The sequence below is a fragment of the Catharus ustulatus genome, chromosome 5 (genome assembly GCF_009819885.2).
Source record: "Catharus ustulatus isolate bCatUst1 chromosome 5, bCatUst1.pri.v2, whole genome shotgun sequence".
NCBI classification, from domain to species: domain Eukaryota; kingdom Metazoa; phylum Chordata; class Aves; order Passeriformes; family Turdidae; genus Catharus; species Catharus ustulatus.
This window is the reverse complement of record NC_046225.1, coordinates 57,068,583-57,091,538: the sequence shown is the minus strand read 5'-3', so window position 1 is coordinate 57,091,538 and position 22,956 is coordinate 57,068,583. Positions and strand designations below refer to the sequence as shown.

The window sequence follows — 22,956 nt, the reverse complement described above, 5'->3', positions numbered from 1 at the left end:
AGGCAAAGTGTTTCTATGCTGTGCCTTTGAAAGAAAGAATTTTAAATTTCTCACTGTTTAGTGTAGTTCTGTGCAATTCTTTGTTTGCCAGATTGAGAAAGTAAGCACTTCAGTGTACAGAGTAACTGCAGAGTGTCAGCTTGATGTTAGTGCAGTTTCTAACGCAGCACCTGCTGCTTTTAGGAGAGGAAGTGAGTGGTCCCATTATCCTTTACCCTGCTCTGGTTTTTAGGAGCTGCAGCCCGGTCCTTTCCAGCACTGTGGTGAGGTGTACTTGCTAAGGTGACACAGGCTGGCAGTGTGCCAGAATGCAAACCAGGATGCTTTATGAAACCATAAAAAGAGAAGGTGTTAAGTCTTGTATTGACCAAATAGACAACTAACACAACATTCTCAACAAAGGAGGAGTTTTGTTCCACATGAAAATGTCTTGTGATTGTTTTGGAGATTACTAACCAGTTGCTACAAATTTCGGAAGAGAGATCCAAGGAAAGGAAGCTATTCTTGAAGGATCTGGCATGGATTAATCTTTGGGCTTGTGTATCTGCCTTGACAGTCCTGCTGCTGCTCCATATTGCTTTTTACAGCATTCCAGGGCTTGAGGAGCCATCTGGGTTTTGGACTGTGCTTGATGTGGTAACTGCATGCATGAGACTGTTACTATGTCATCTTCTCAGTTTCACACATCAGAAAGCTTTGGACTTCAATTATTTGGTAAACAGGTTTACCTTGGAGATTTAATAGACACGCAAATCAAACTGTGGTCTGAAAAAAAAATGGTTTTCTTTTTTCATTTAGTTTAGAAATAATGTTGATAGAGAAAATTCCTTTTTTTGGGAGGATAAATGTAATTGGTGAGTGTTTAGACTTTCAAATACAGTTCCACTTTTGACCAAGTGGTTCATTTTTCAGATTAATACTAATTTTGTGCTATTTATTCAAAGAAAAAAAAATCTAATCTGATTTTTACTGTTGTTCTGTATTTCTGCCTTCTTAGCTCTTGAGCTGTTATGAGCCATGTGTGTTTCATCCTAAAACGTATGATCTGGGTATCTTTATATGCTGGACATCTTCCAAATCTAGAGCTTGAAATAATAATTTTTTATAACATTCTATTTTTGCACAAATTCTACTGTCAGTTTACAGATAAACTTAGAAAATGGATATAAAATAGGTACTGGCTGCCAAGATAAATGTGTTAAATTAGAAAACAAGGAATTTCATCTCCTCTCACTGAATTTTAGGATGGTGAAACAATAAAATAGGCCTACTACCTACATGGGATTGTCTTCACGTCAAGAAGAAAGTTGAAATAAGTCATGCAGTTATAGCTTTAAAAAATGATATGAAGATCTCTGTTTTCAGCATGTTTTTTTTCAGCCACCTTGAGGGATACAGGTATGAAATATGGTAGAGTTTTACCATTCATCTGCAGAAATCTGAAAAACCTCTATTAATCAGTTGCATATTATGCACGTTATATCACAGTCTAACTTCTCTCACCTGTACTTGGATTTGCTTGTTTTAACAAATTCTATGCAGCTGATCCTATTAGAGTGGACGCTAACAATGCTGGTATTTACCTTGTTTTTCAATTTATTCAGTATACATGACTGAAAACTTTCCAATTGTATAGACCTATAGAGAGAGATTGAGCAAGAGGATGGGCTGTTAAAAAAAACACACGTGAAACCCCTCTGCTTAGTACCAGATGTAGCCTTGATGGCCAGAACTTACGAATCATTTTGTTCTAAAACCTGGTGATGTAAAATGGGAAAAATTAAATAACAGATTAATGATAATTGCAATTCAATATACTGCTGGGCTGTACCAGAACAGAGTTAAAAATTATTATTCCATAGTGATTCGTTGTCCTTGGTTAACTGTCAAGGACCCAGATATAAAACGTCATATACAAAATATCTACTAAAAAAACTCAAGCATGTGCCCCATCTAAGTTGAAATCATCACGAATTTACCTAATCTTAACCAATTTGATGTGTTTTGCCAGAGTCAGAGGGAGCAAGTCAGAAATAAAATTTTAAAAAGGGGGGAAATGGAAAAGAAAAAAGTCTGGTCAAGATACTTACTTTGGATGCAAAGTTTGGATGTATCTCACTGAAATAATATTTCTCTAGAGATTTATGCTTTCCCTGTTTCAATAAAGAATAGTTAATCGGTGTTGATAGAGCATCAGACTGGAGAGAGTGTAAAGTCTGTCTTCCATCTTAACCATTTAGTGAGTCCATCTTGCTTGGACAGGAGCAAACTGAGATTTAAATCCCTTTTCTGAGGCAGAACTAAAATCTGATTCTCTCTCACCTTCAATCAGAATTTCTCTCTTGGGTAATAAGAGCTTTCTTCCTGCCGAAAAAAGTACTGATTGGCTTATCTCCATCAAAAAAATTTCTATTGGGTAGATTAATAGGACACCTCCTGAAGAACTTGCACTTTGTCTAATTTCCCAGCTGGAGTTGAACTGTAAAGTTCTTCAAAGAGATTTCTCCTGAGATAGAGAAATATTAATTACTTGATGTGTACAAATGCAAAGTCATGAAATGAAAATGTTAACAGAGGATGCTGAAGAACCGTTGCCTTTAGCACTTTCAGGTCCTCAGTAAGGATCTGGATGTGGCAGACCTTAAGCAAAAATGCAAGGGATAAGAGAGTATTTATGTATAAGGGAAAATGGGGATTACTGAACTTCAAGCTGTAGCTGCTACCTGGAAATCTCCTGCTCTGACAATTATTGGATGAGGAGTATGCCAGTGCTGTGCTGGGTTTCTACTTGGCAAGGCACCTAAGTCAGTCTGGTCATCAGCTGAGCTTTTGAAGGGCGAGATGCAGGAATCTCAGCTTGGAGGCAGAACTAAAAGTTCATTAGGAAAGTGAAAGAACTGTTTTCTTGTAAATTATACAAATGTTCCACTGCCTTACTACAGCACTAAACCTATTCTGCCTGCTTGAAATTACATGAAAAATAGTAACAAACAAAGGCTGAACTTTGACTGGTCCGATGGAGACTCTCTGCTTCTGAGGCCTTCCAAGCCCTACCCTCACCACAGATGGGTGTTTGCGGTCAGAATTAAGTCCTGATGGACACACCCAGAGTGGATGTATTTGTGACTACTGTGGACAAACACTTGAAAACAAATATACAATTTCTTCTTGGATACTCAGAGAAAAGGGGAGTTGTGCTTTATGGATGTAGTAGTTTATACTTGTAATAGAATCTGAAGATGTAAGCCCAGGATTGATTGCAGAGCTGCTGTTTGGGAACAAACAGGGTTGCATGGCACTGGCTAGACTGAATTTAAAGTAGAACTAGCTAATAAATGTGTACAAGGTTTCCAGATCAATCAGGAACACCTCAGATACTGTGCACCTTTATTTTACACCATTTCTTGCAAGATAGAGCTATTCCTTTCTGAACATTTCTGCTGCAGGTGTAAACTACTTCAACTACTCACCCATGCTAAAAGACTTAAAATGTCTGCATTTTAGGGTAAATTCCTCTCCAACACAGATGCAATTAATGTACTCACTGGCCTCCTGCTTCACGAGGTGCTAAAAATTTTTCATCTCCTCTTGCCTTGCTGTCCAGACCTTCACCCTCCTTAACGATTCAATATGTATGTGCTGTCACTCCTTCCTTGCAATGTATTGCAGAGAGTGAAATCTAGAAAATGTATCTGTTACTATATACCCTTCTTTTCAGTGTCTCCCGTGGGCTGTTCCCTAGCAGGTCACATCTCACTTCACCCACAGAAAGAGCTGAAGGGCCCAAATATAAGAAGCAGGAATGTGCAAGATGGTCCAACAATTCGTGAACGGTAATTTGTCAGGGCAGACATGGAAATCCTGAAATATTAATAAAATTAACCTTTTAAATTTGATGAAGCTGAACATAATGCATCAGGAGAAGCAATCAAAATTACTTTAGTTTTCCTGGATACGAAAAAAAACAGTAGTTGGTGACCTGTGTGTGAGATACTCCCCAAGGAAAAGGGGAATTGCTGGAATTAGAGATCAGTCAGGAGGTGAAAGAGGAAGATTCGTGTTAAAACTATGAAATGAAGTAGAGGGACCTTAAGTCAGATGTGAAATTTTGCAGTATAAAAAAATGAAAAAAAAGTGGGTGTAAATTTACTTGATCATGTAACTGAAAAGCGGGTGTTCCCAAGTGTCCCTCCTTCAAAGCCTGATAGCTATGATAACCGATCACACAGGTGCAGAGACTCTCACAGACACAGCAAAGTGTTCAAAAGCACTTGCACAAATAATGTTCCTCCAGAGAGGACCAAGGACAAATGTAAGTAAATAACAATTCTTGGCACACAAGTAGAACCTGAAGTTGCACAGATGGCTATGTTTGAACCCACAGGCACATGGAAATAATATCAAAGTTCTTCAGTTTGTTTTATGTGTTAGTAGATTAGAAAACATTATTCAAACTACATTTGGAGGAAGCACAGACACAACATGAATCAGTTATAAAATTGCATTTTGGTAAGTTTATATTAATTTAGAAATGTTACTTTTGGTAGAGTAAGGAGAATAATTGGATCCTCAAGGCACTGTAGCCTAAGCAGACACATAGGTTTGGAAATTATTATCTAGTGAAGCCAGATGGTAGCACTGAGATGCACCATAGACTACTGCTGTCAGTCCCCAAAATAAGGACAGAGGAGCTCTGTGGTGAAAAAGAGCTTTAGAAAAGTGAGCTGGGGGTGAGGCAGGAGAGCAGTACCTGTTTCTTTCTAGCAGACAGTACTTTTAAATTTCATGTACAGGATGATAGTGAAGGGTAGCCTGTTTCAGTTATTGGTAACTATTAAATGCAAACACTGCAGTTTGGGGAGGGGGTTTGGTTGTGGGGTTTTTTTGGTTTCTCTTTAAAATAATCCCTTGCTTCATTAGGTAGTTGTTTTTCTACTTACCTGACTGCAAGTGGTTTTTATGGTTTGTGAAGCCTTTGTCACTCCTCCTCTGTGTGATGGGGTGTCATGTCCCTGGAGGCTGCCTCCCACCATGGTAGTGGTGGCAGAGGTGAGCTCTGTGTTGGCTGGTGCACAAGAAGTGGAGGAGCAGCTCTCAGCAGGTCCCGGGGACGTGCAGGGTGCTGGGCGCTGGGCTTTGGGACAGAGGAGCAGAGGTTGTGTTCTCTCAGCCTGTCAGGTCAGTGTAGTGACACCTTGGCAGTGCAGTTTGAACTCCTCAGGTGAGAGATGCCCAGCTTGTGTCTGTGTGCTGCAGCTTCTCTGGCCAGGAGCTCTTCTCCCTCTGGCTCCTGTGCTCAGGGCACAAGGCTGAGACCCTCAGCTCTGCCTGCCTGGTCCTGCTGACAGAATCCCTCAACTGCAAAACCCTGTACAAGGCCTGTAGAAAAGAAATTAATTCCAGTGTAGTTGTTATCTCATCAAATCTTCACTTTTCACCTTGCCTACAATGAGTGCTTCTCTACCAGGAATGAAGTTTGATTTTCCTTCCATCTTGCTGCCTGGAGAAACCTTTCACTGCCCCTTCACCCACTGTGTACCTCCTTCCCATACAGGGAACATTTCTTTTACTTTCAGAAGCAGAATCCCAAATTAAAAAGTGTTTGCAATGATTTTCTCTCTCCACAGACCATGTTCTTTAATCCTCACTATGATTTTTTGTCCCCCCACCAAAAAGGCCAAAATCTTTCCCATTCAGCTTCAGTTCCATTCCTGCCCCAGCCCTGTGTTTGGGCCCTGCAGAGCCACGTTTCAAGGGCATCAGATTCAGCTTTGATTTCAATCACTGTCTTCCTAAACACTCTTCTGCTATTCTTATTAATCTCTTACAGACCTCACAAAAGCAGTATCAGACAAAGCTGTGCACCTGCAGCTTGCATGCTCTTCCGTTCCATCTCTACCCAGCCTCTGTCATTGAAGGGATCTTAGTCTTGACCTCAGTGTGTAGCAGAGGGAGTCTATCCTGGTTTTAATAAATATTTGACAAATCAGTGCAGTAGCGGCATCATGCTGGATGTTAATTTTTGTGGAAAACCCTGCCTTTTAGTAAAATTCTTTGAATTTCCATCAGCTTTTGCTTTTCCCTGCTTAAACACATACACACACCCCAAAAAAATATATAATAATTTTTTAAAAAAGCTAGAAAAATACAGGGAATACAGAGCTATGCCTGACAAGCTTTCCTGGACTGTACCATTTTGCCTCAGTCAGCTGGCAGTATTTAAACAGCTTTCCTATATAATAAACACAAGGGCCCTGAGATACATTTTCTGGATGCTTCCCCTAATTCTGCAATCTCAGTGAAGTAAAGGCTTTTATATTAGCAGAACTTCCTTCTTGTTAAAAATGCACTGTGAGAACCTGTCTGATAGCTTTAGTCCTATTTGCTGTGGTCACTACTGATTTTTTTTGCGACTTGTAGCATGAACACCGACCACATCGGACAGCAAATAAAAGGTTTCTTTGTTTTAAAGACACAACCTCTTCCTAATCCTGTGATAACCTCTATAAGACCCCACAGGGTGGTCAGAGGTACATTAAATCAGTTGTAGCGCCCTGGAAAGCTAGAACAGACATGGTGTTGGTTCTCCAAACAGAACCAGCTGTCCCCTTGCTGATACAGTGAATTGATTTCAGTGCCATACCTGTGGTGTTCTTTTTCCTACTGGCATGTGGCAGGGCCAGCTTTTGGGATGCCAACAAAGCAACAAAAAGCAACTCCAAAGACAAGAGTGTCTTGGATGACATTGCTATCCTCATACTCCTTCGCAATAACTGCAAGGTAGTCACAGCAACACTGCCAAATATCCTCACAGGGATATGGGCTGAGATTTTAGCCAGTTGCAGATCAAGAAGCATCTCTGGTTTCTCCACACCTGCCTTCAGTTTTGCTGTGAAATCCTGATGATCTCAGGTATTAGAAGGACCATAGCAAGTTTGTAGGAGTCAATGCAAAGTTCCCAGCTGGTTGGAAAGTTCTCTGTTGGGCATTGTTTAGCACAGTTGCCTCTGTGGTTTCACCTCTGTGTGTCATTCTTCACTTGGTCAGAAATGAGGCCTCTTAGCAGTTGCTAAATATTCTCAGAACAAGGCCCTGAGCCAATGTCCATTCAATAATAGTAATAAAAAAATTGTCTCTGACAGCAAGCAAAGTGCTTGAGTAGCCCCTTTCCTGTGAATTTAGGTTCGGTTCGTTTTCTTCGTGCCTGTTTTGTTACTCTGGTGTTAGCATCACTTTCACAGGACCTATGCAGTGAATTTTGTCTACTCTTTTAAATCAGACTTTGTATATAAGTTGCATTTCTTCATTCTATCAGGAAATATTTTTAAAAATTTTAATAACTGTCAAAATAGCAGGACATCAATTAACTGGTGTTTACCCCATAGGGGATGATTCCTGCTTGATGTTTACTACCAGCTGATGCTAATGAATATGTTTAGTTCTTGTCTCACCATACAGTGGAACAACTGACATCTCCCTAGCTCAAAATTAGCTTTTTGGACACAACTGGGAGTGGAAGCCAAGAAAACTCTTCATGAAATAGTTATCTGTGGAGATGCAGACAAATAGCTCCTAGCAGGGCTGAATTGCCATTAGGCAAGCAGAACAGGAGCTTTACAATTCATGAATATTTCTTTTGCATTTTTTTCTTTAGGAGGTACCCAAGGCAGCCTAACCAGCCTTGCAGAAGGAGAAAATAAAAATAGGTAATTCTAGAAGTTGAGGTTTTTATACACATTGAGAAAGAAATTCTGGCATGTTAAAGGCATGTATTACTATGCTGTATGTAACCCCTAAGAAAAGAGTTGCTGGGTGCATGCTGGATCCATTTCAGTATTGACTGATCCTGAAGTCCTCTGTTCCAGGCCAGAAGAGCATTGTGATGAACCATGGTGGGTGTCCTGGGCTTGCACCATCCCTGGGCTTGGAGGCAGGAGGAACAGGAGGGGATGCAGGAGCAGGTGGGATCATAGACAGGCTCCCCATGTTGCCAAGAAGGGCTTGGTGGTATTGGAAAAGAAGCCATGACTTGTGTAAGGGGTTGTAAACCTTTAGTGGCTGGAGCTCCAAATCCACACACAGCTTTCCATTATAAGAGCATTAAGGTATTTTGTGTTGGCAATAGTGAAATACCTTTGACCCCTCACCATGTCCTGCATTTAGTAGTGTTGTAAGGCATCAGTATTAAAACATGTCCTAATAATAGAGGTTGCAAGTAGTAGTGGCAGAAGTATCAAAGGAGGAGCTGGGCATTATTTAATGCTCCACTTTTGTTTTCTGAAGTAGTGGATCCTTCTTGTTGAAGAGCCAGTGTTCGAGAGCCACTGTGTGAGCTCAGATGTGGCATTGCAGGGAGGGATTGCAGAACTGCTGTGCTGAGGGCAGGATATATTGCTTGGAGAAATGTGCTGCAGGAGTCTGTCAGCCGGAGATGATGGGGGAAATGAAGATGAGAGTGCTTTCTGGGGAAGTAAATCTGGGAAGGAAAATAAACCTGTCAAAGAGAAAAAGATCATCTAGCAAGTGGTGGTGGTGACAAAGTAACATAGAGATTGCGAAGCATGCAGGACAAAAATCAGATGGTGTCATGCAGCTGAAAGAGATAAGAGAAGGACAGAGGGAGGGGGAAGAATCCCTGGGAGTTGGGAGAAAGGCAAAGAAGATAAAAACTTCTGAGATTTATGGACATTAAGCACCTGGAATTCATTGGTTTGCCATTTGTCTGCTACATCTGGAAAACAGTTTGCTTTTAGGGACTGCTTGTATTGGGATAGGATTTTTCTCCGAAATCCCTGTAAACTACTGCTAAAATGAGAAGATTTCATAGGTTGCTTTTATTTTGGTATGTTTATTCCACCCATAATTATTGCTGAAGATAACTTTTCAGTGACATCAGCATCTCAATTAAAGTTACTGGGAGGATGCCATGATTCTTTAACAATGAAAGGTGAACATTTGGACCCAGGAATGACTTCTGCAATGCACAGATCACGAAAAATGGCATTAAGATACAGAAAAGCTGAAATTTCCTGTGCTAGGAGACCAGGGCAGAAGAATACAAAATGACTGGATTGCAATATTGCATTTTATAAGCTGAATTCCTACCTCTTGCTGGAATTTGGCATAAGGCTTATGGCTTAGGGAGATTGATCAAAACAAATATTTTGTTGGTATAACAAGAAAATAGGTGCAGAGGGGGCAGTGGAGGGCACGAGTGACGCACACACAGGTGGGCCTTGGAGAAATGGCACATTTCAACCCTTCCCTGATTGTCTCCCAGCCACCACTCCATCAGGATCTTCTCCTGCCTTCCTCATTTCATCACCTCCAAATTGTGCTCCCTGACAGTTAGGAGAAGGGAATCAATCAGAAACTCGCTTCTTTTAGCCGCAGCTGCTGGAGGCCACGGGGGGCTGAGATCTGATTAAGGCATTGTTGAAAATAGCTTTTGGTTTTCCTCTGAAACCAGTATCCTCAGACTGCATCTGAACTGTGCATGTCCTGTTATGTCACTCTACAGGTACTGGAGAAGCTACATTTATGAAAAGGAATTTGCTTTTGAAAGAGCACACAGAGCTGTGGCATGGACTGTCCTGCAATACAGCACATAGCCAGCAATAGTCACACCTGGTATATTATTAAAACGTGGAGGGTTTTCTTACTTAAACAACAATTTTTAATCTATTATCTATAATTGATCCAGGCTTTCAATTGGTATAAAATACTTCACAAACATATTTCCTGCTGTCACTGTTCCCCATTAATTCCAAAGCAGCTAAGTTTGTTCCTAAGTTTCAACACACAGGACAGAGGGTCTCAACATGTATCTGTAAGTGAAGTAAAATTTTAATTTTATTGCTATGAACTAAGTCCCATAATATAATTTGTTGGGTATTTGCAAAAGGTCAGATCGATGTCAGTAGTCTCAGCACTGCTCCAGGAGCAGGGCTACTTTATTAACTAGGCAGGCAAAACATTGTTTCTATGGATTGTGCATAAATAGTGTTTAGAATTTTTTTTTTTTAATTTCCTGTCTGTGGACAAGCTGGATGAAAAAAAATAATAGCCAAAGTTGTGTCCTAAGTTGTTAGGGTAAACCATTTCAGGCAATAACTGAGTGCAGAACATGGATCTGGGTGCTGGAACTCACAGTATATTTCTAATTTAAAATCATTCTCTAAAGAGATCAGATTTTCCTGATTAAAAACCTTGAGAGGGCTTGTATTTAATATCCACATCTACATTCCACGCTGTGCTCAAATTTAATCTCTGTCTAATAACAAAGGTTTGTAATCATATTGATTCAGCTAGAAGATAGAAACATCTCCAGCAGGATATTTTCACAAACCAAAATAAGTGATGTAACTTCTTCATCTGAGTCCCACAGGGCAAATGACAAGACCTGAGCACCCACACTCACCTGTGTGCTGCACAGGAAAGAGACTGGGTTCCTTGCTCAACAAAGCACCAATAATTACATCATTCAAAGCTGTTTTACTCTGTATTGAATCTGTTTACAAGTACGTGTAGCTGTAGAAAATAGCTGCTCCAAAGTTTAGAAAACCTGTTTTCTCACAAAGCCTTTCAGCCTTTGCTCGTTGTATCTGCCCCCTCTGCCATTCTGCACACAGTGCCTTTATTTCCATGTTGGCAGTGCCTGAAGTGGCTGTGAAGGTATTCGTGGAATGTGACTGCCATGGGCACCAACCTGTGTCTTCAGACCTGCATCTTCTGTGAAATACCTCTTTGCTTTATCCCAAGCATTTATCCCTGTGCTTCCCAGCGTGGAAATTTCCACACGAGCCTTTGTGGCTCATTTTAGACGCTGCCACTTGCACGTGTGGGTGCTTTCAGCTGCACAGAAGAAAGCCATTTCTTTGTCCTTGTTCTATGGGGTTTATATAAGCAAAAAATACATTAAATTATGTTAATTTATGCTATTGCCTGAGTGAAGAAAGCATTCCACCCACAAAGCCCATGATTTATTTTAATTTTATTTTTAAAAAAGAAATTATTTTACTTAAAAGCACTCATTTCACATGGACAAGCCCATTCTTGCCACCCCAGAATTCCCATGAGAGAGACACCAAAATTATCTCAACATGTATTAGCTCAGATAAAATAATGTGAAAAGACAGTACAAATATAACAGAAAGATTTTTGCTTATGCAGCATAGCTAGTGAAGTGAAAACTGCATTACATACATTTATGTTTGAGGAAAATCGATTTGCATCTTGGAAATTTTAAGAGATACTCAGAGCTGCATCTGAAAACTGAGCAAAGCTGTTGATGTAAAGGACACCAATTTTTGCAGTGGAATTTATTACAAATAGAGCAACTTCTAAGGCTTTTCATAAAGTCCTTTATCTTCAGAGCTCTCTTCCTCCTTTGTACTTTTGAAGGGAAAGTGATGTAACACTGGGACAGTGATAGCATCAATTTCCCATAAAATTCTCGCTGTGTTTTCTGTCAGCTGAAGTGTTTCATTAACTCAGAACTAAATGGCGTTCAGCTGATGCCACAGTCACTTTCCAAGACCAGACAATTCACCACTCGTTGCCTCCCCTGGTGCAGCTCAGGGGGGTGCAGACGCAGACATGTGTGTGTAAGAACATTTGGAGAGGGAAGCCCTTGTAGTCTTCCCCTCCTCGTCATCAGCAGCCTCTCCCCGTATTGCTGGGGGCTTTTGCTTGGCGCAGCAGGTGAAGGTGGCCAGGAAGGCCATGCGGAAACGCTTGTTCATGAAGCAGTAAATGATGGGGTTCACGCAGGCAGACGTGTAGGACAACAGGTGGATGAAGGAGATGGGAGCCCCCGAGAGACGCTGGTCTGCAGAAGCTGTGTCGAAGGCTCGCCAGGCATTGACACTGAAGATGGGAGTCCAGCAAATGAAAAACAAAACCACTATCACCATCAGCATACGGATGACAAGTTTCTTGGCCATTAAGTTGGCAGAAGAGCTGTTGCTTCTCACTCTCTCTATTTTGTTGTGGCTCATAGCAGAGAGCTGTTGCAATGGCATTTTCCTTTTTCTTTTGGTTTTGTTGAGGTAACATCCATCTCCATCCTCGTATTTGGCACTGCAAGTACTTCCTCTTCTTTCTGTACATATAAAGTGTGGTTTAAATAGTTGGCAAAATATCTCTGAACAGTGAGGCAAATATAAAATGAAGAATGCAGTCTAAGCCTAAATAAACAGCATAATTCATAGCTGAGCAACTGTTGCAGAGAAAGCACTGGCCTGCTTCTGAGTCATTCAGCTGCTCTGAATCCGTTGTCTCCTGATAGTCTCACATCTTACCTCTATACAAACTGATGCAAAAAGTGTAAGAATGTTGCTTTGTCCAGTATGAACAGAAGATAATTTCCCAGGTTATATGCTTCTATTTTAATTTGACAATTTTAATTGTGACGTTTATTGACAAAAATGGTCTTTATCCATGGCCAGAAAAAAGCTGTGGTATTTCTATAATAGGCAAATTAGAAATTTAATGTATTCTGCCCTGAATCTTTGCAAACAAGCCATAGATGAGGTTTACTTGCTGGCAGCAGAGTAACTGTAATCAAGAAATGTAACTGGCAAGTTCATGATATAAGTGACCATAACGATCACTTTTGAAAGTAGAAAGCTTTCCTTTTCTAGCCTCAAAATGACTGCTCATATCTTCAACTGTAATTGTAAAAAACCCACCCCAAACCAAAGTGTATTGTTACCTCGTGAAGATTTTCTTTGGCTGGCATCAAATTTTATTCCTCTGTAGAGTTCCAAAGAAATTAGGCCATACGCAATCATCATTATAATCCCAGGAATAAGAAACAGTGTAAGTAGCAGGAAAGTGTACCTAAGGAATCAAAAGACACACTGAGAATATGGAATGGCACAAAACCAGAAAAAAACTCCTTTTTATACAACTGAGAACTGGGAAAGAAAGGATTTCAATATTTTAAAATGTTTTTTCATGCCAATCCAAAGTATCATTTTGGCATCTCAGAAGTGTGAAGCTTCCTACTTCTGCTTCCCCCAGAAAGGTACAGCAGGAACAAGACTATAATGGCTAAAAACCATCTCTCACCTCACCTATGCAGCCCAGAGGAGATGGGCACTCCCACAGTGGTCAAAAGGGGCAGAAACTCTCTCTGCCCATGAGTGGGGCTCCCTGCTGTAACCAGATGAGCATTGGATGCCCTGTAGCTTTGGACAATGTAAAAGCTGCCTTGCAGAAGCTAAATGAGCACCTGCTGATTATCAAAGGGGTCCTTGGAACATTAAAAATATTTTAATGGTTGGACTCAATAATCTTAGAGTAAATTAAATGTAAATTATTGCAGTATTCTGCCTCAGAGAGATCTACTTCCTGAGGGCCATGGTACATGTGGGCAAAGACAGAGCAGCTGCAACCTGGGTTTTCATCCCTGGAGCCATGCAGAGCTCCTGAGGAGGGATCCCAGGACTGGCAATCTCTTCGGTAAAGGAAGCAGCTTTTATTTGGTTTCACATCTGCTACTCTCCTAGTCAGCTTCTCTGATGTGATGACAAGTTGGGGAAATAATGAAGTTTAAACGCATCCATGAGCCTGTGTCTCTCCTGCTCCCTATGACTTTGGTGCAAACTCAGTAACACACCTGGGATTCTGTAGGGAGACCACAGACAAGAGCATTTTGTCCTGTACCCTTCCTCCTCATGCCCCCAAATACCTGATACCACTGCTGAAAGCATTAACACAAAGTTACTCTCTTTGTAGATGTGCAGTACCAAAAAAGACTTTAGTCTTTTTCCCAGTTCCAACTGACCTTCAGTATCAAAAATCTCACATTCTTGGTGCCAGTCAGTGTTTAGCCAACGTGCAAGGACATTGTGTCTAAGTACTCTTGCAGTTTGATAGTGCTGCTGTTTACCCTGCCTGGATGTGTAGCACTGGGACCATGTCTCTCCCCACTTCTCTCTGCTCCTGTTCTCCATAAGCAATTAAAAGGATTCTCAACTAAGACATTTGCAGCCTCATATTCTACTTCTCTGCAACAGAGAACCTTCAAACAAATCAACAGCCAAGGCAGCACTCAGAGGGGTGTTTGTAAGTGCCTGTAAGTGCAACATTCTCTGAGAATGTTGAAGTTTATGTGTGAGTGAAAGCAGTATTCCTACCACAAGTGACAAATGCTTTCTTTACAGTGACAGTTGGGGCTTAGCAGACCACGGTGTGAGAATCATTGCCATCTTGGGGAATCTTTCCTATGACAAGGGAAAAGTCATGCAAAAGTCAGAATGCAAGCAGCTTAAAAATGTTGGGTTTTTTAACATCTTAAATAAGCATGATAGAGTGTAAACATTTGCTGAAGGTTAATACTTGATTTTCCATAGGCTTATTGCTACCATGAAATCCTGTTTTCCAGCAGATAACTACACATTTGCTAACAGCCAGTTATGCCTTACCAAGACTGCTGAATGACATCACTTGGCCAAAGGAGTCGGCACATATTTGCTGTGGTGTTGTTGTACTTGGTGAAAGGTACCAGTTTGCTGTAGATTGGGTATGGTGACATGATAGTGAAGGAGACACACCAGGTCGCAGCAATCACTCTCAGGGCATGAGATTTTGTCTGCCAGACCCTGGACTGCAGTGGTTTGCAAATGGCACTGTACCTCTCCAAAGATATGGCAACCAGGTTGAATGTAGAGACGCTTACGGAAACACCTATGGATTTAAGATAAAGAAAAAGGTTATTCTCTTGTTTTAAAGGTTATGTTATGTTCAATGGTCTTGTTAGCTTGCTGTATGCATACAAAAATTTAGAACTAGAGCAAGCTATTTATAAGAAAAAGTATTTATAAACACCACACTGATTAAATCAGTGAAATACTTGTGGGCAATGGGTGTGGGTCTCCAGACTGATATTCCTGCTCTGCGCTTCTCTTACTCCAAAAGTTCAAGAAAAAATACACACTCTGTCAAACCATAAAATTCTGGTAACAGGGAAAGAAGACAATTTTACTCCTAATTATTCTCTTTGCTACTGTAGTTTATTTCATTTCACTAATTGCACTGAAATTCAAACAAAGCATTTGAAATCAGTTAATTACTTTCTTAACACAGATATTCACAGTCCCTTTTCTATTGTTTTAATTTTTTGAGTGTCCTGCTTGACTTGTGATCTGTTTTTCTCATTTAAGAGAGTTAAATCTATTACAACTTTTAAATTAGATGCTAATGGAGTTACAAACAAGGAGAAATGAAGTCATGAAGCAGAATCCTTGTCCTTGGAGTACCCTTAATTTCTTCTGTTCATATTTTATAAAATACAGTGCAGTTGTCTGTGTTTCTGTCACTAAGGTGCCCAAGTTCACCACTGTAAAATTATAAATATTTCTTCTTAACTTTGCCACAAATTTTTCTTTCAGTGAATGAGCTTTTATTTGTCTTTGTGAATGTGGGTCAGACTATGAAATGCCAATATTGTTACAGTTTGCTTTACAGAAATAATTTATAATTGAAAATTTGTCATTCTATATATTAAAATGAAAAATTGAGCATAGTTGATGCAATGATTGTCAGTGTCTGTCAGCTGATGCCTCTGTTACCTGAACCTTTAGTGCAAAATCTTCACATTCTGACTCTTAAAATAAAACAGCTTCATAATGAGAAACTTTATGTTAGTCTATTTCACTGGATTTTTTAATAAAGTAATTTACACAGTGTGCACTAAGAGGAAGATGACAATGCTTCAGTAATGTTTTATGGTATTTTTGCCAGCAATTCATTATAATTGTTTAAACATGGCCTTTAGTTTTATTGGTTTTATCTACAAAAATATGTTGATTTCCCATTCACACACTTTAGGTGTGTACTTTCACATTACATCAAAGCTCTCAAGGGCATGGTTGAAAGGGAACCTGAAGTTTCTATAATCAACTAAGGGTCTCCCAGAGCGGCAAAAGCTTTACATAATGTTATCTTTTTCTTTATTTTTTCTTTAGTTTGCATGGTTTTGTTTTGTTTTGTTTTGTTTGTTTGGGTTTTTTTGGTTTAGAAACAAGCAAATACAGAGGAAATACTGAAGGGAGACAAAAATCACTTACACACACATCCATAACCAGGCATTTTGAAACTCCTAGCTCCTAGCTCCACAACCAAAAGGATTATGGCAAGGTATACAAAAGTGATGCTTTTTAAAGTAATCCTCTAAAATCTTTATGTGTGTTTTATGGTCTTCTGGTGAGCTCTGGTCACACCTGGTCCGTTCGCAAAGAGTACTTGCTCCAGCTTCCAGCTCTGCAAAATACACCTACTTTGGCCTATTTCTCTTTTTTATGTATCACTGCTGCCAAAAATCTGTGGGTAAAATCTGCCCTTACTGAGGGTGTACAAGCTCATCATTTCTGGTGGGTGATCTGAGCACTGGTAAGAATCTTGTCAGTGATAGGTAAACAAGTGCATGTGCTGGTTACTCATGAAAGTTTGATCATGGAACATCTTCACATCCAGCAAAACACTTCTGTATGTCATTAAAGTTAAGTGTGTGCCTCCATGTTTTGCTGGATCAGACCAAGGGCACCAGAACAATGAACATTTGCGCTACTAAGTTGTTTCTTCATAATACTGGTAATTTCAATGGTGGATGGAAACAATCAGCCTTGTACAGATCTTTAAATACCTTCTCACCTGTCTCATTAGTCAGTCTTCAAAATAGGCATAAACTTCCCAGACTTACCCATGAAATAAGTGGCAGTTTTGCAAACAGCACTTCCAAAAATAAAATCTTTTAGCAGGTTGGGAATGAGGGTGAAAGGCATGCAGAAAAGGCAGAGCATCAGGTCACTGACTGCCAATGACAGCAGAAATATGTTGGTGACTGTTCTCATCCTCTTGTTTCTTATCAGCACCGTAATCACCAGAATGTTCCCCAAAATGCTGAGCAGAAATATCAAGCAATACAGTAGAATCCGTATTATCTGATGTAAATCTGAAAATTGTCACAAGAAAAGATCAGTTACGCAGTATTTAACCCAGATTAAAATTACATATTTCAACCTGTTATCAAAAGCCTTTCTGTTGTATGAAGGTTTATGTCTTTACACCAATGCAAAATCAGTGAAAGTGCTGAAATTCTTAAATGTATTCTGAGCTACTGAAATTGCATAGCATTCAATTACAAGGTAAGCAATACAATGTACATTTGGAGAGTCAAATGCAACTTCTTAAAGCATGTGCTTCTCATGCTACTTAATGTGCACCACTTAACCATGGAAGATCCTATTTTATGCAAAAGTAAGAAAAGACCAAGCAATCAATCAAAAGACATTTTAATATGTGGATTTTTTTTCAGCTTCAGAGTGCTAAAATTTCATATTAAATCACTCTCATGCATGGTATCAGATCTGATCACTCCATTGTTATTGAACTGAGTAAAAATCATGTCTCTCCAAGTCCTTAGCAGAGATGTTTGCATTTCGTGCTCCAAAGTGTTACTGTTTTAATTTTCAATTATATCCAAATTTTGTCCTGGTTCAATTTTTTACTTAGAAAACCAGCATATACTAATTTTTTGCTGCCTGTTTCTCATACTAACTTAAAAGCAAGCAGTTGATTTTGCACTCTGTCAGAGAAAATGCTTTGCATAGCTCTTTCTGTCTATAGTATCTCTACACCCAACTAGGACTAAACCTGCCTGGAAAAAAATCAATTTTCTATACATACCTTTAGAAGGATAAGGTACGTCATCCACACAGAAAAAAGTATCATTTTCCAAGATGATATCACAGAGGAAATCAGTAATGTTGGTACCATTCCCAAGGAAGCTACTAGCATCAACTATTTCCATTCTTCAGTACCCACAGGTTAGCTTTGATGAAGAAGAAGGTGGGTTTGTAACTACCTGCCCATGCTTTCAGTAAACAAATACGTTTCTGGATGAAGTCTCTAGAAGAAATACAGGAGAGGCAGCTGTGCAAGGAAGCTGTTCTGACTCTCTGGCAGGAGCACCCAGCACACAGAGTCCTGTTCTGTCTGAACAAGATTTATTCCGGGGGCACACACAGCAGTTCAGAAAAGCAAAGCGTGTGTGCACATCCACACTCACACGTATGCACACACACACATCCCCTCCGGTACTTTTTAGATCCACCCTCTTCTGTTACTGCACTACTGTTGGGATTATAAACAGGCTAGGAAAAGATTACAGCATTAACCCCTTGCGAGAATGCTTCTACTCATGTCTCTGCAATATTCCTCAGAGTCAGCCTGGTATGTCACAGCCTATAAATGAGACCCAGTGAGTGAGGAGAGTGATAAATCTGCCTCTCAACTAATATTTAAAATGGTAAAAGTCGTTTAATGAAAGGGCAGAGAAAAGGAAAAAATAGTGAAGATTTTGCATTCCTTACTTGGAAATTATTCTTGTCTTCATATTTTTCAGAGTAAACTGAAGATAGGGTAGACTCAGAAAAATAAAAGCAGCTACATTTATCTCATTTGGTGAAGTGCTTAGTTTCATATGAAAGTGCTGTACGTGCCTGATCCAAACTCCAGCAAGGCAATAGAAGAACTCACTAATTTCACTTAGTGGATCAAATCTTATGGAAGTATATTAGAATTGCCAGATAATAAATATAAACAGAATATAATGTAAACAGAATATAAACAGAAGTTTATACATTTCCTCTGTGCAAGAGCTTGATATGATTTGACAAACTTGATAAAACTAATAAATCGTGGCACATTAGTAACACACCAGTGGAAAAGACAAAAATCTTGCTGGTTTAGAAGTTCTGCTTTTTTAATACATAAGGATCATCCTCACTGGTGTTTTCACAAAGGCATGGGCTGTTATTTTCCAGTATATAGCTTGTTAATGGCCAGAAATGCAAATTAATATTAGAAATTAATCTCTACTATCACTGAATGAAAAATTATTTTCATATTTAAAAATCTCTTTTACTTAAAGGCAGAGAAGTAACAGGTTCTTTATAACAAATCCTGACCCCTCAAAGCTGATATACACAGACTGGAAAACTCGGCTTTCTTTTCCAGTCTTGCCAACTTTGCTTTATACTATGAATAATGGGAATAGGTATGTAGGAAAGTAGATTGAAAAGTTACATTGAAAGTTCCAATTTCTCAATTGTCCTTTGTACCTCCGGGAGTCCTGGGTGCAGCTGGCCATCTGTGGTCCACACCACTGCACAGTGCCACCGAGCACCTTGCTCTCAGGGTGTGAGAGGCTGGCCAGGGCTGCAGGACAGGACTAACACTGCCAAGCCAGTGCAGGTCTCTCCTATCAGGCTCAAACATATGTGGGACAGGGTGAAGGACCAGCTTCCCCAGGACAGCAGGAGCCCCTCACTGAGCCCAAACCCGAGGGATGGGCCACCTCAGTGTCAAGACATGCTTGCTAAGCACATGCATGATGGGTGAAGCCAACGAGACCAGCAGCCACGGCTGGAGGCTTCACAGAGTCGGCAGAAAGGCAAATAGAACCCAGCTGCACTGGCCACAGCTGGCTTTTTGTGCTGTGCAGACACAGTGGTAGGAGACAGCACGTGCAGCACAGGCTTGAAGAGTTCAGGCATAAGTACTGAGCCATGACAAACTCCAACAGACACCAATTTCAACCAAAATCAAGAGCAGGATGTTGAAGGGAATGATATTCTGTGCAATTCACAGCAACTGTGGAGCTACCGTTTAAAACAAACTGGATCACCTTGTTCTCGTGCTCAGGACTCTGAACATGGAAGGTACAGCTTTCCCTTACAAACTTGTCCAGAGATTTTTATGTGTTATTACAGTCCTCATCAGTTTTCCTTCTCTGAATGCCAGGCTTACAGACTGGCTCAAAATTCCTAGGGTTTAGTTCCCCTGGAGTCCTTTTTAAACACTAGCATCACATTTACACATTTTTTTTTTCCCTGGCAACAACATAACTCTAAACAATAGATTGCACATCAGAGTTAATAATTTTACTATTTCCTTTAGAAGTCCTGGATGAATACCATCTGGTACTGGGGCTGAGCTCGATTCAGCATCTGCTAGTTAAATTGCCAGAGTAAATGAGGAAGAATTTGCTGTGAACTCTTGACTCCTCTTTTGGAGTGGATTTCTGCATGAAACATATAGAGATCAAAGAGTTTTGTTTTTCTAGGCTTTCAACTATACAGCCAACAGTCCTCATGTTTGGACAGTTTTGAGTTGCCTTTACAGTATCATTTCTCTCCACTACATTTAGCTACTTAGCTACTAACAACTGCTTGATAGATCAGTCTCCATGAAGATCAGTATCATCTCATTGTCTCCCTGCAAGTTTCAGGAGGCAAAAAAAAAGAGGTTTTAATGAAATGCTTGCTCATTGCAGATGCAATTTTATCATTTAGGAGAAACAAAAAACTGAGTGTTTGTCCACTTGTACTTAATCATGCATTATTTGGAATGTTGAAAGTTTTAGGCAAGAACTTTTCTGGAGCTTGCTGTTTTATTAGCAACACTGATTTTTTAATAAAATTGTTTTTCAATTAAGAAATAATTTAGGTATCTTTATATGACCTCTTTGATAGTTTGGACAAAAGTATACAAAAATATTTTTCCCTATATTTGAAGGAGGCTTGCTAATCGTATACTGAACACACTGCCCTTGCAGCCACAGTTGCTGCTGTCATTTCCTGCTATGTGTATGTATCTTTTCTCCTCCAAAACTAAACCACATCAATTTACAGTAACCGCATTCTTTTTTTTTTTCCTGAAGAATACTCTGTCCTGTTCTTTCATTAATTTGACGAAGATCTTTACTTAATTTAAATAGAAAGTCCACTTGTAAAATGATGAATTTGGAAAAGCATATCTTTATCTGGTGTCAAATTTACAAATAGGTTTATGCTGGTATTAGGCTTCTGATTCAGTGGAGCTACTCTCACAGGCACAAACTACACGGAGATCAGAACTAGGCCACACTTTTGGCGATCGCACAAAATTCTCATGAACACATTCATTCTTCTGAAGTGCCAATTCATAGTGCCTGAACTTCCTGGGTATTTGCAGTACCATCTGCCTGACCTGCCTCTGAGATGGAACACAGCTAGTCCTGATACCTTCATGGGCATCCAGGCAGCCTGTCCTACCACCTTCTTCAGAAGAGAGGAAATGAGACCTCCCAGGTGATGGCTGTGACCTCTGTACAGTGTTCAAGGCTGATGAATGGGATGAATAAAGCATATTGTCTCTGTAAATCCTCAGGTCCAATTTCACAATCATGGTAAAGTTTCTACATGCTTCCAGGGTGCAAAAGGGATTTCTCCTCCAGAGATTTCTATGCAAGTTCTGTATACAATTTAGGGAAACTGCTTCAAAGAAATGAGTAAATCATTTGTCCAGTGTAACATAAGTTCTCATAACAATCCTTCTGACGCCCTGTGCTATTACTGAAGTCTGCAATGAGTCATTATCCACTCATTCCACCCAAATGGTTTACTGTGGATGTTGCTACTCATGTTGACACTTCTCAGACTGTCACTGAGCTCAGCTGCATCTCCTCTCCCCACACATCTGGCCCTCTAACTATTAAAAATTGAAGGCAGAAGTTACAATGCTCTCTGAATAGCTGAAGTTGATCCTTTTCCTTTTTGTGTCTTATCATAATGGATACATAAGTTCTATGAGGAATGAGTACATACTCATGAAAGAGGAACATAGGTATTTTATGGGTGCTCATTTCTTTTTGTAGGCTATACATGCTGTTGTATGTCCCTTTTTTTTTGTCCCTTCACCCTGTGAACATTAATTTGCTAGGAAAAAAAAAAAAAACAGTTCAGGATTTAAGCTAGAGATGCAAGTAAATAGCCCTGCATATCCTTATGCTGTGGGTATATTAAGTGCTAGAATCCTATACCAAGTAACCTGAATCAACACATGGCCCAGGAGATCACTTTTTTTTTATTATATTAACACCATCAAGTATTGGTACTGTTAATGTTTTCCTTTGAGCATATCTTTGCATACTAGACCAACATCGTTCAAAGTCAAAATCCATCACATGTTCTAAGGTACAGTTGTCTGAGACTTTTCTGAGGTACAGACATGGCATGGTTTGTAAAAAACAGATAAAAGATCACCAGAAACAACCCCAATAGGTTATAATGTCAACAACACAATGGTACAACTCTTCTTGACAGTATTCAACTCCTTAACAAAGCTCAAAATAGCAACAGGTTGCTAAATAAACCCTCACCTGTAACAACTGAGAACCATAGTCTTTTAAGATTCCAGTTAGGCACATAACAAAGAGTCACAACTATTTTACCACAAGAGATTTTCATTAGCATATCTCACAGAGGTATATTAATGAAATTAGTTATGTTAACTGCAGCTGGTATGATTTTCAATTTAAAGATGAAAAACAAAAGTATTTGGCACAGGCCACTCATTGGGAGATTGGAAGAGTTGGGAAAAGCAAGGAAGTCTTTTCAGACTGCTGCTGTCTCATACTCTGCTCTCAAAAGAAGCCACGCTATCCTCATGACGTTAAGATCAAATGGATTTCTACATTTGCACAGAATTAGATGAAGAGATGTTAGTTTCACAACACCAACTAAGTAATTTAGAGACTGGCTGTGCAATTAGCAGGGAGGAAATTGAGAAGGTCAGCTGATGTATTATTGGGTGAATTGGTACCAGCATGTCTGAAGCCAGGGCTTTAATTTAAGATTCCAAAGTGTGTGTGTCTTACTATGTACAGAGAGAAATTACTTTGTGTTCCATAACATCAACATTTTTAGAGGAGTATCAGTGTCTGTTGAGGATAAATTCCCTTAAGGTAATACTACTGAACTTTGTTTACTGACATCTGAGTTCCCAAGAGTTGTCTAATCCTTGTTTCAAAGGAACCCAAGATACGGGAATCAAGAGAGGCATTGTGTCTAATAGATAAATACTGAAAATTACACTTACATAAAATGAATAAATTTAATTGGCAAT

General features: G+C 39.7%; 1 protein-coding gene across 1 annotated transcript; it reads right to left on the bottom strand.

Annotated features, from left to right (window-relative positions):
• Window positions 1-10,978: 10,978 nt before the first annotated feature.
• CCKAR (cholecystokinin A receptor) lies at window positions 10,979-18,102 on the bottom strand. Its single transcript, XM_033060519.1, has 5 exons — window positions 17,695-18,102; window positions 16,709-16,960; window positions 14,433-14,694; window positions 12,716-12,843; window positions 10,979-12,103 (listed from the first exon to the last, which is right to left on the bottom strand). The coding sequence occupies exons 1-5, from the start codon at window positions 17,816-17,818 to the stop codon at window positions 11,577-11,579; spliced, it is 1,293 nt and encodes a 430-aa protein (XP_032916410.1). The 5' UTR covers window positions 17,819-18,102; the 3' UTR covers window positions 10,979-11,576.
• Between the last annotated feature and the right edge of the window lie 4,854 nt (window positions 18,103-22,956).

What these genes read in the sequence shown, in the direction of transcription:
- CCKAR (XM_033060519.1), bottom strand. Translation starts at nt 17,818, where the DNA reads ATGGAAATAGTTGATGCTAGTAGCTTCCTTGGGAATGGTACCAACATT. An exon ending in AACTGCCACTTATTTCATGG is followed by an intron (nt 14,695 to 16,708) that starts GTAAGTCTGGGA and finishes TTAAATCCATAG; the next exon opens with GTGTTTCCGTAAGCGTCTCT. An exon ending in CCAAAGAAAATCTTCACGAG is followed by an intron (nt 12,104 to 12,715) that starts GTAACAATACAC and finishes TTATATGTACAG; the next exon opens with AAAGAAGAGGAAGTACTTGC.